The 12,452-nt window shown below is 43.2% G+C and overlaps 1 protein-coding gene across 1 annotated transcript in view; it reads right to left on the reverse strand.

Annotated features, from left to right (window-relative positions):
- The window catches only part of LOC139749614 (ATP-binding cassette sub-family F member 3), a 97,495-nt gene that overhangs the window by 2,909 nt on the left and 82,134 nt on the right, over nt 1-12,452 (reverse strand). The window contains exon 14 of the mRNA XM_071663750.1: nt 8,371-8,591. Within this exon, the coding sequence (XP_071519851.1) occupies nt 8,371-8,591 (221 nt within the window). The remainder of the gene's footprint in view (nt 1-8,370; nt 8,592-12,452) is intronic.

A 12,452-nucleotide genomic window follows, 5' to 3' on the forward strand; every position in this document is an offset into this window, starting at 1 on the left:
CTGCATGTTCAGGCCCCGATCACACAAAGTCTTTTTCACTCCATCTTTCCACCTCCAATTTGGTCTCCCTCTTCTCCTCGTTCCCTCCACCTCCAACACATATATCCTCTTGGTCAATCTTTCCTCACTCATTCTCTCCATGTGCCCAAACCATTTCAAAACACCCTCTTCTGCTCTCTCAACCACGCTCTTTTTATTTCCACACATCTCTCTTACCCTTATGTTACTTACTCGATCAAACCACCTCACACCACACATTGTCCTCAAACATCTCATTTCCAGCACATCCATCCTCCTGCGCACAACTCTATCCATAGCCCACGCCTCGCAACCATACAACATTGTTGGAACCACTATTCCTTCAAACATACCCATTTTTACTTTCCGAGATAATGTTCTCGACTTCCACACATTCTTCAAGACTCCCAGAATTTTCGCCCCCTCCCCCACACTATGATCCACTTCCGCTTCCATGGTTCCATCCGCTGCCAGATCCACTCTGAACACTGAACTGAATACCCATGTACAACAAATTATACCCTCAACTGCCACATTTCTCAACTTTGCATTTAAATCATCCATATACTTATGTATACTTATGTTTTTTTTTTTTTTTTTTTTTTTTTTTTTTTTTTTTTTTTTTTTTATACTTTGTCGCTGTCTCCCGCGTTTGCGAGGTAGCGCAAGGAAACAGACGAAAGAAATGGCCCAAACCCCCCCCCCCCATACACATGTACATACACACGTCCACACACGCAAATATACATACCTACACAGCTTTCCATGGTTTACCCCAGACGCTTCACATGCCTTGATTCAATCCACTGACAGCACGTCAACCCCTGTATACCACATCGCTCCAATTCACTCTATTCCTTGCCCTCCTTTCACCCTCCTGCATGTTCAGGCCCCGATCACACAAAATCTTTTTCACTCCATCTTTCCACCTCCAATTTGGTCTCCCTCTTCTCCTCGTTCCCTCCACCTCCGACACATATATCCTCTTGGTCAATCTTTCCTCACTCATTCTCTCCATGTGCCCAAACCATTTCAAAACACCCTCTTCTGCTCTCTCAACCACGCTCTTTTTATTTCCACACATCTCTCTTACCCTTACGTTACTTACTCGATCAAACCACCTCACACCACACATTGTCCTCAAACATCTCATTTCCAGCACATCCATCCTCCTGCGCACAACTCTATCCATAGCCCACGCCTCGCAACCATACAACATTGTTGGAACCACTATTCCTTCAAACATACCCATTTTTGCTTTCCGAGATAATGTTCTCGACTTCCACACATTTTTCAAGGCTCCCAAAATTTTCGCCCCCTCCCCCACCCTATGATCCACTTCCGCTTCCATGGTTCCATCCGCTGACAGATCCACTCCCAGATATCTAAAACACTTCACTTCCTCCAGTTTTTCTCCATTCAAACTCACCTCCCAATTGACTTGACCCTCAACCCTACTGTACCTAATAACCTTGCTCTTATTCACATTTACTCTTAACTTTCTTCTTCCACACACTTTACCAAACTCCGTCACCAGCTTCTGCAGTTTCTCACATGAATCAGCCACCAGCGCTGTATCATCAGCGAACAACAACTGACTCACTTCCCAAGCTCTCTCATCCCCAACAGACTTCATACTTGCCCCTCTTTCCAGGACTCTTGCATTTACCTCCCTAACAACCCCATCCATAAACAAATTAAACAACCATGGAGACATCACACACCCCTGCCGCAAACCTACATTCACTGAGAACCAATCACTTTCCTCTCTTCCTACACGTACACATGCCTTACATCCTCGATAAAAACTTTTCACTGCTTCTAACAACTTGCCTCCCACACCATATATTCTTAATACCTTCCACAGAGCATCTCTATCAACTCTATCATATGCCTTCTCCAGATCCATAAATGCTACATACAAATCCATTTGCTTTTCTAAGTATTTCTCACATACATTCTTCAAGGCAAACACCTGATCCACACATCCTCTACCACTTCTGAAACCGCACTGCTCTTCCCCAATCTGATGCTCTGTACATGCCTTCACCCTCTCAATCAATACTTATGTATACTTATGTATATATATATATATCTCTTTTTAAACCAGGTATTCCCAATCAAGTATTTTTTCCGCACACAAATCCACAAGCTCTTCACCATTTCCATTCACAACACTGAATACCCATGTACAACAAATTATACCCTCAACTGCCACATTTCTCAACTTTGCATTTAAATCATCCATCACTAATACCCAGTCTTGTGTGCCAAAGATGCTGACACACTCATTCAGCTGCTCCCAAAACACTTGCCCCTCATGATCTTTCTTCTCATGACCACATTAATCTAGAATTTACTTTCTTACACTCTATCACACTTCCACAACTCCTGCTTCAGTAGTGCTACTTCTTCCTCAGTTCTTGTCCTCTCGCCAATCCCTGATTTTACTTCCAAGACTTTTCCAAGCCATTCTTCCCCTTTACCTTGAGCTTTCTTTCACTCAGAGCTAGAACATCCAGGTTTCTTTCCTCAAAAATATTACATATCACTCCTTTCTTCTCATCTTGGTTACATCCACACACATTTAGACACCCCAATCTGAGCTTTCGAGGAGGATGAGCACTCCCCACTTGACTCCTTCTTCTATTTCCCCTTTTAGAAATTGAAATACAAGGAGGGGAGGGTTTCCAGCCCCCTGCTCCCACCCCCTTCATTCGCTTTCTACAACACACGGGGAATATGTGGGAAGTATTCTTTCTCCCCTATCCTCATGGGATATTTCTATTATTCTATTACACTTTGTCGCTGTCTCCCGCGTTAGCAAGGTATTGCAAGGAAACAGACGAAAGAATGGCCGAACCCACCCACATACACATGTATATACATACACGTCCACACACGCACATATATATATACCTATATATTTCAACGTATACATACATATACATATACAGACACACATATATATCCACATGTACATAATTCATACTTGCTGCCTTAATTCATTCCCATCGCCACACCGCCACACATGAAATGACACCCCCCCTCTCCCGCACGTGCGTGAGATAGCGCTTAGAAATGACAACAAAGGCCACTTTCGTTCACACCAGTCTCTAGCTGTCATGTACAATGCACCAAAACCACAGCTCCCTTTCCACATCCAGGCCCCACAAAACTTTCCTTGGTTTACCCCAGATGCTTCACATGCCCTGGTTCAATCCACTGACAGCACCTCGACCCCAGTATACCACATCGTTCCAATTCACTCTATTCCTTGCATGCCTTTCACCATCCTGCATGTTCAGGCCCCAATCGCTCAAAATCTTTTTCACTCCATCCTTCCACCTCCAATTTGGTCTCCCATTTCTCCTCATTCCCAACACCTCTGACACATATGTCCTCTTTGTCAATCTTTCCTCACTCATTCTCTCCATGTGACCAAACCATTTCAATACACCCTCTTCTGCTCTCTCAACCACACTCTTTTTATTACCACACATCTCTCTTACCCTTTCATTACTTATTCAATCAAACCACCTCCCACCACATATTGTCCTCAAACATCTTATTTCCAACACATCCACCCTCCAATGCACAACCCTATCTATAGCCCATGCCTCGCAACCATATAACATTGTTGAAACCACTATTCTTCAAACATACCCATTTTTGCTTTAGAGATAATGTTCTCGCCTTCAACACATTCTTCAATGCTCCAGAAACTTTGCCTCCTCCCCCACCCCGTGACTCGCTTCCGCTTCCATGATTCCATCTGCTGCCAAATCCACTCCCAGATATCTAAATCACTCCACTTCCTCCAGTTTTTCTCCATTCAAACTTACCTCCCAATTGACTTGTCCCTTAACCCTACTGCACCTAATAACCTTGCTCTTATTCACATTTACTCTCAGCTTTCTTCTTTCACACACTTTACCAAACTCAGTCACCAGATTCTGCAGTTTCTCACCCGAATCAACCACCAGCGCTGTATCATCAGCGAACAGCAACTGACTCACTTCCCAAGCTCTCTCATCCACAACAGACTGCATACTTGCCCCTCTTTCCAAAACTCTTGCATTCACCTCCCTAACAACTCCATCCATAAACAAATTAAACAACCATGGAGACATCACGCACCCCTGCTGCAAACCAACATTCACTGAGAACCAATCACTTTCCTCTCTTCCTACACGTACACATGCCTTATATCCTCAATAAAAACTTTTCACTGCTTCTAACAACTTACCTCCCACACCATATATTCTTACTATCTTCTACAGAGCATCTCTATCAACTCAATCATATGCCTTCTCCAGATCCATAAATGCTACATACAAATCCATTTGCTTTTGCAAGTATTTCTCACATACATTCTTCAAAGCAATCACCTGATCCACACATCCTCTACCACTTCTGAAACCACACTGCTCTTCCCCAATCTGATGCTCTGTACATGCCTTCACCCTCTCAATCAATACCCTCCCATATAATTTCCCAGGAATACTCAACAACCTTATACCTCTGTAATTTGAGCACTCACTTTTATCCCCTTTGCCTTTGTACAATGGCACTATGCAAGCATTCCGCCAATCCTCAGGCATCTCACCATGAGTCATACATACATTAAATAGTCTTACTAACCAGTCAACAATATAGTCACCCCCTTTTTTAATAAATTCCACTGCGATACCATCCAAACCTGCTGCCTTGCCGGCTTTCATCTTCTGCAAAGCTTTTACTACCTCCTCTATGTTTATCAAATCATTCTCCCTAACCCTCTCACTTTGCACACCACCTCGACCAAAACACCCTATTTCTGCCACTCTATCATCAAACACATTCAACAAACCTTCAAATTACTCACTCCATCTCCTTCTCACATCACCACTACTTGTTATCACCTCCCCATTAGCCCCCTTCACTGATGTTCCCATTTGTTCCCTTGTGTTACGCACTTTATTTACCTCCTTCCAAAACATCTTTTTATTCTCCCTAAAATTTAATGATACTCTCTCTCCCCAACTCCCATTTGCCCTCTTTTTCACCTCTTGCACCTTTCTCTTGACCTCCTCCCTCTTTCTTTTATACATCTTCCAGTCATTTACATTATTTCCCAGCAAAAATCGTCCAAATGCCTCTCTCTTCTCTTTCACTAATAATCTTTTTATTCTCCCTAAAATTTAATCCCACTCTCTCACCCCAACTCTCATTTGCCCTCTTTTCACCTCTTGCACCTTTCTCTTGACCTCTTGCCTCGTTCTTTTATACCTCTCCCAGTCATTTGCACTACTTCCCTGCAAAAATCGTCCAAAAGCCTCTCTCTTCTTTTTCACTGATAATCTTACTTCTTCATCCCACCTCTCACTACCCTTTCTAATTGGCCCACCTCCCATGCTTCTCATGCCACAAGCATCTTTTGCGTAAGCCATCACTGCTTCCCTATATACATCCCATTCCTACCCCACTCCACTTATGTCCTTTGCTCTCACCCTTTTCCATTCTGCACTCAGTCTCTCCTGGTACTTCCTCACACAAGTTTCCTTCCCAAACTCACTTACTCTCACCACTCTCTTCACACCAACATTCTCTCTTCTTTTCTAAAAACCTCTACAAATCTTCACATTTGCCTCTACAAGATAATTATCAGACATCCCTCCAGTTCCACCTCTTAGCACATTAACATCCAAAAGTCTCTCTTTCACACGCCTATCAATTAATACGTAATCCAATAACGCTCTCTGGCCATCTCTCCTGCTTACATATGTAAACATATGTATATCTCTCTTCTTAAACCAAGTATTCCCAATAATCAGTCCTTTTTCAGCACACAAATCTACAAGCTCTTCACCATTTCCATTTACAACATTGAATACTCCATGTACACCAATTATTTCCTCAACTGCGACATTACTCACCTTTGCATTGAAATCACCCATCACTATAACCCAGTCTTGTGCATCAAAACTGCTAACACACTCACTCAGCTGCTCCCAAAACACTTGCTTCTCATGACCAGGTGCATAGGCACCAATAATCACCCATCTCTCTCCTCCACTTTCAGTTTTACCCATATCAATCTAGAATTTACTTTCTTACACTCTATCACATACTCCCACAACTCCTTTTTCAGGAGCAGTGCTACTCTTTCCTCTGCTCTTGTCCTCTCACCAACCCCTGACTACTCCCAAAACATTCCCAAACCACTCTTCCCCTATACCCTTAAGCTTCGTTTCACTCAGAGCCAAAAGATCCAGGTTCCTTTCCTCAAACATACTACCTACCTCTCCTTTTTTCTGATCCTGGTTACATCCACACACATTTAGACACCCCAGTCTGAGCCTTCAAGGAGGATGAGCACTCCCAGCGTGACTCCTTCTGTTTCCCCATTTAGAGTCAAAATACAAGGAGGGGAGGGTCTCTAGCCCCCCTGCTCCTGTCCCCTTTATTCGCCTTCTACGACACTTGGGGAATGCGTGGGAAGTAGTCTTTCTCCCCTATCCCCATGGGATATATCTAAATATATTTATTTATTTATTATACTTGAATGCAGTTTCCCGCATCAGCATAGTACCAGGAAACAGACGAAGAATGGCCCATCCACTCATATACACATAAACGCTCATACACACACATATACAGGCATATACATATCAACATATACATACACACACAGACATATACATATATATGCATGTACATATTCATACTTGCTTGCCTTCATCCATTCCTGTCGCTACCCCTGCTTCAGCGAAGTATCACCAGGAAATCAGACAAAAAAGGCCACATTCATTCACACTATATCTAGCTATCATGTATAATGCACCAAAATCACAGCTCCCTATCCACATCCAGGCCCAACAAACCTTTCCATGATTTACCCAAGATGCTTCACATGCCCTGGTTCAGTCCATTGACAGCACATCGATCCCAGTATACCACATCATTCCAATTCAGTCTATTCCTTGCATGCTTCTCACACTCATGTATGTTCAGGCCCTGATCGCTCAGAATCTGTTTCATTCCATTCATCCACCTCCAATTCAGTCTCCCACTGCTCCTTGTTCACTAACACATATATCCTCTTTGTCAATCTTTCCTCATTCATTCTCTCCATGTGTCCAAATGTCCAAACCATTTCAACACATCCTCTTCTGCTCTCTATCCACACTCCTTATATTTCCACACATCTCTCTTACCCTTTCATTACTTTCTTGATCAAACCACCTCACACCACATACTGACCTCAAACATTTCATTTCCAACACATCCACCCTCCTCCATACAACCCTATCTATAGCCCATGCCATGCAACCATATAACACTGTTGAAACTACTGTTTCTTCAAACATACTCATTTTTGTTCACCGAGATAACATTCTCTCCTTCCACACATTCTTCATCATTCCCAGAACCTTCGCCCCCTCCTCACCCTGTGACTCACTTCCACTTCCATGGTTCCAGTCACTGCTAAGTCCACTCCCAGATATCTAAAACACTTCACGTCCTCCAATTTTTTTCCATTCAAACTTACATCCCATTTAACTTGTCCCTCAACCCTACTGAATCTAATAACCTTGCTCTTATTCAACTCTCAACTTTCTCCTTTCACACACTTTTCGAAACCTGGTCACCAACTTCTGCAGTTTCTCACTCAAATCAGCCACCAGTGCTGTATCATTGGCGAACAACTGTCTCACTTCTCAGGCCCTCTCATCCCCAACAGACTGCATACTTGCCCCTCTCTCCAAAACTCTTGCATTTACCTCCCTAACCAACCCATCTATAAACAAATTATACAGCTATGGGGAAATCACACACCCCTGCCGCAGAGAGACCTTCACTGGGAACCAATCTCCTCTCTTCCTACTCGAACACATGCCTTACACCCTTGATAAAAACTTCTCACTGCTTCTAGCAGCTTATCTCCCACACCCTTTGCTCTTAAGACCTTCCACAAAGCATCTCTATCAACCCCGTCATTCCTTCTCCAGACCCATAAATGCCACATAATAATCCATGTTTCTCTAAGTATTTCTCACACACTTTCTTCAATTCAAAGCAAACACCTGATCCACACATCCTCTACCACTTCTGAAATTACGCTGCTCTTCCCCGATCTGATGCTCTGTACATAGGTAAATTTCAAAATATCACTGTCCTGATCACAAAGCAAAGTTTCAAGGGAATAATAACCATTTTCTATACTTTTTAGACATTCAATTAGAAAACATTTATTACCTAGGGAAAAAAAAAATAGAAAAATAAAAATAAAAATTTGTTACACAGTCTAACAGGCAATAAGGTTTTTTTTAAGCATATCCATAGAAAATGAGTTATTAGAAAACTAACCTTAAATTTCTGAATTGCTTCTCCTAAGGATTCAATTGTTTCTATATCCAAGTGATTGGTAGGCTCATCAAGGATGAAAAAGTTGGGGTTACCCATACACATCAGGGATAACGCCACACGGGACTTCTGTCCTCCTGATAGGCTTGCAACTTGCTGAAGAGCTAAATCACCACTGATTCCAAATGAACCAAGTTGACGACGATACTCCTCAACAGCCTTGCCTGGAAAAGTAATTCAAAATATACTTTTTTCTAAAAATTACTAACATGTTAACAATGACAACCTGTCAGATATTGGACCAAGTATGCCTATTCAAGGAAATTTTAAACTACCAAACTGATATCTTACCACCCTCATCAAACAAATGACCACCATGATTTCATTTATCATGTTCTGAGTTGACTGAAATTCTACAAACAAGAATCACACTGCCAAATGAAAAAGTATACCTACATGTACATATTCATACATGCTGCCTTCATCCATTCCTGCTGTCACCCCGCCAGAAATGAAATGCACCCCCTCCCCCAACATGCGCGCGAGGTAGCGCCAGGAAAGGACAACAAAGGCCACATTCGCTCACACTCAGTCTCTAGCTGTCATTTGTAATGCACTGAACCCATAGCTCCCTTTCCACATCCAGGTCCCACAAAACTTTTCATGGTTTACCCCAGACACTTCACATGCCCTGGTTCAATCCACTGACAGCATATCGACCCAGGTATACCACATCATTCCAATTCACTCTATTCCTTGCATGCCTTTCACCCTTCTGTATGTTCAGGCCCCGATCGCTCAAAATCTTTTTCACCCCATCCTTCCATCTCCAATTTGGTCTCCCACTTCTCCTTATTCCCTCCACCTCTGACACATATATCCTCTTGGTCAATCTTTCCTCACTCATTCTCTCCATATGACCAAACCATTTCAATACACCCTCTTCTGCTCTCTCAACCACACTCTTTTTATTACCACACATCTCTCTTACCCTTTCATTACTCACTCGATCAAACCACCTCACGTGTGACGGGGTGGTTACAGGAATGGATGAAGGCAGCAAGTATGGATATGTACATGTGTATTTTTTTTTTTTTGTTTTTTTTTTGCTTTGTCGCTGTCTCCCGCGTTTGCGAGGTAGCGCAAGGAAACAGACGAAAGAAATGGCCCAACCCACCCCCATACACATGTATATACATACGTCCACACACGCAAAATATACATACCTACACAGCTTTCCATGGTTTACCCCAGACGCTTCACATGCCCCGATTCAATCCACTGGCAGCACGTCAACCCCGGTATACCACATCGCTCCAATTCACTCTATTCCTTGCCCTCCTTTCACCCTCCTGCATGTTCAGGCCCCGATCACACAAAATCTTTTTCACTCCATCTTTCCACCTCCAATTTGGTCTCCCTCTTCTCCTCGTTCCCTCCACCTCCGACACATATATCCTCTTGGTCAATCTTTCCTCACTCATTCTCTCTATGTGCCCAAACCATTTCAAAACACCCTCTTCTGCTCTCTCAACCACGCTCTTTTTATTTCCACACATCTCTCTTACCCTTACGTTACTTACTCGATCAAACCACCTCACACCACACATTGTCCTCAAACATCTCATTTCCAGCACATCCATCCTCCTGCGCACAACTCTATCCATAGCCCACGCCTCGCAACCATACAACATTGTTGGAACCACTATTCCTTCAAACATACCCATTTTTGCTTTCCGAGATAATGTTCTCGACTTCCACACATTCTTCAAGGCTCCCAGAATTTTCGCCCCCTCCCCCACCCTATGATCCACTTCCGCTTCCATGGTTCCATCCGCTGCCAGATCCACTCCCAGATATCTAAAACACTTCACTTCCTCCAGTTTTTCTCCATTCAAACTCACCTCCCAATTGACTTGACCCTCAACCCTACTGTACCTAATAACCTTGCTCTTATTCACATTTACTCTTAACTTTCTTCTTTCACACACTTTACCAAACTCAGTCACCAGCTTCTGCAGTTTCTCACATGAATCAGCCACCAGCTCTGTATCATCAGTGAACAACAACTGACTCACTTCCCAAGCTCTCTCATCCCCAACAGACTTCATACTTGCCCCTCTTTCCAAAACTCTTGCATTCACCTCCCTAACAACCCCATCCATAAACAAATTAAACAACCATGGAGACATCACACACCCCTGCCGCAAACCTACATTCACTGAGAACCAATCACTTTCCTCTCTTCCTACACGTACACATGCCTTACATCCTCGATAAAAACTTTTCACTGCTTCTAACAACTTGCCTCCCACACCATATATTCTTAATACCTTCCACAGAGCATCTCTATCAACTCTATCATATGCCTTCTCCAGATCCATAAATGCTACATACAAATCCATTTGCTTTTCTAAGTATATATATATATATTATTTTTTTTTTTTATTATACTTTGTCGCTGTCTCCCGCGTTTGCGAGGTAGCGCAAGGAAACAGACGAAAGAAATGGCCCAACCCCCCCATACACATGTATATACATACGTCCACACACGCAAATATACATACCTACACAGCTTTCCATGGTTTACCCCAGACGCTTCACATGCCTTGATTCAATCCACTGACAGCACGTCAACCCCGGTATACCACATCGCTCCAATTCACTCTATTCCTTGCCCTCCTTTCACCCTCCTGCATGTTCAGGCCCCGATCACACAAAATCTTTTTCACTCCATCTTTCCACCTCCAATTTGGTCTCCCTCTTCTCCTCGTTCCCTCCACCTCCGACACATATATCCTCTTGGTCAATCTTTCCTCACTCATTCTCTCCATGTGCCCAAACCACTTCAAAACACCCTCTTCTGCTCTCTCAACCACGCTCTTTTTATTTCTTTTTATACAGGTGGATCAGGTGTTTGCTTTGAAGAATGTATGTGAGAAATACTTAGAAAAGCAAATGGATTTGTATGTAGCATTTATGGATCTGGAGAAGGCATATGATAGAGTTGATAGAGATGCTCTGTGGAAGGTATTAAGAATATATGGTGTGGGAGGAAAGTTGTTAGAAGCAGTGAAAAGTTTTTATCGAGGATGTAAGGCATGTGTATGTGTAGGAAGAGAGGAAAGTGATTGGTTCTCAGTGAATGTAGGTTTGCGGCAGGGGTGTGTGATGTCTCCATGGTTGTTTAATTTGTTTATGGATGGGGTTGTTAGGGAGGTAAATGCAAGAGTTTTGGAAAGAGGGGCAAGTATGAAGTCTGTTGGGGATGAGAGAGCTTGGGAAGTGAGTCAGTTGTTGTTCGCTGATGATACAGCGCTGGTGGCTGATTCATGTGAGAAACTGCAGAAGCTGGTGACTGAGTTTGGTAAAGTGTGTGGAAGAAGAAAGTTAAGAGTAAATGTGAATAAGAGCAAGGTTATTAGGTACAGTAGGGTTGAGGGTCAAGTCAATTGGGAGGTGAGTTTGAATGGAGAAAAACTGGAGGAAGTGAAGTGTTTTAGATATCTGGGAGTGGATCTGGCAGCGGATGGAACCATGGAAGCGGAAGTGGATCATAGGGTGGGGGAGGGGGCGAAAATTCTGGGGGCCTTGAAGAATGTGTGGAAGTCGAGAACATTATCTCGGAAAGCAAAAATGGGTATGTTTGAAGGAATAGTGGTTCCAACAATGTTGTATGGTTGCGAGGCATGGGCTATGGATAGAGTTGTGCGCAGGAGGATGGATGTGCTGGAAATGAGATGTTTGAGGACAATGTGTGGTGTGAGGTGGTTTGATCGAGTGAGTAACGTAAGGGTAAGAGAGATGTGTGGAAATAAAAAGAGCATGGTTGAGAGAGCAGAAGAGGGTGTTTTGAAGTGGTTTGGGCACATGGAGAGAATAAGTGAGGAAAGATTGACCAAGAGGATATATGTGTCGGAGGTGGAGGGAACGAGGAGAAGAGGGAGACCAAACTGGAGGTGGAAAGATGGAGTGAAAAAGATTTTGTGTGATCGGGGCCTGAACATGCAGGAGGGTGAAAGGAGGGCAAGGAATAGAGTGAATTGGAGCGATGTGGTATACCGGGGTTGACGTGCTGTCAGTGG

This window comes from Panulirus ornatus, chromosome 1 (genome assembly GCF_036320965.1).
Source record: "Panulirus ornatus isolate Po-2019 chromosome 1, ASM3632096v1, whole genome shotgun sequence".
In the NCBI taxonomy this organism is placed as follows: domain Eukaryota; kingdom Metazoa; phylum Arthropoda; class Malacostraca; order Decapoda; family Palinuridae; genus Panulirus; species Panulirus ornatus.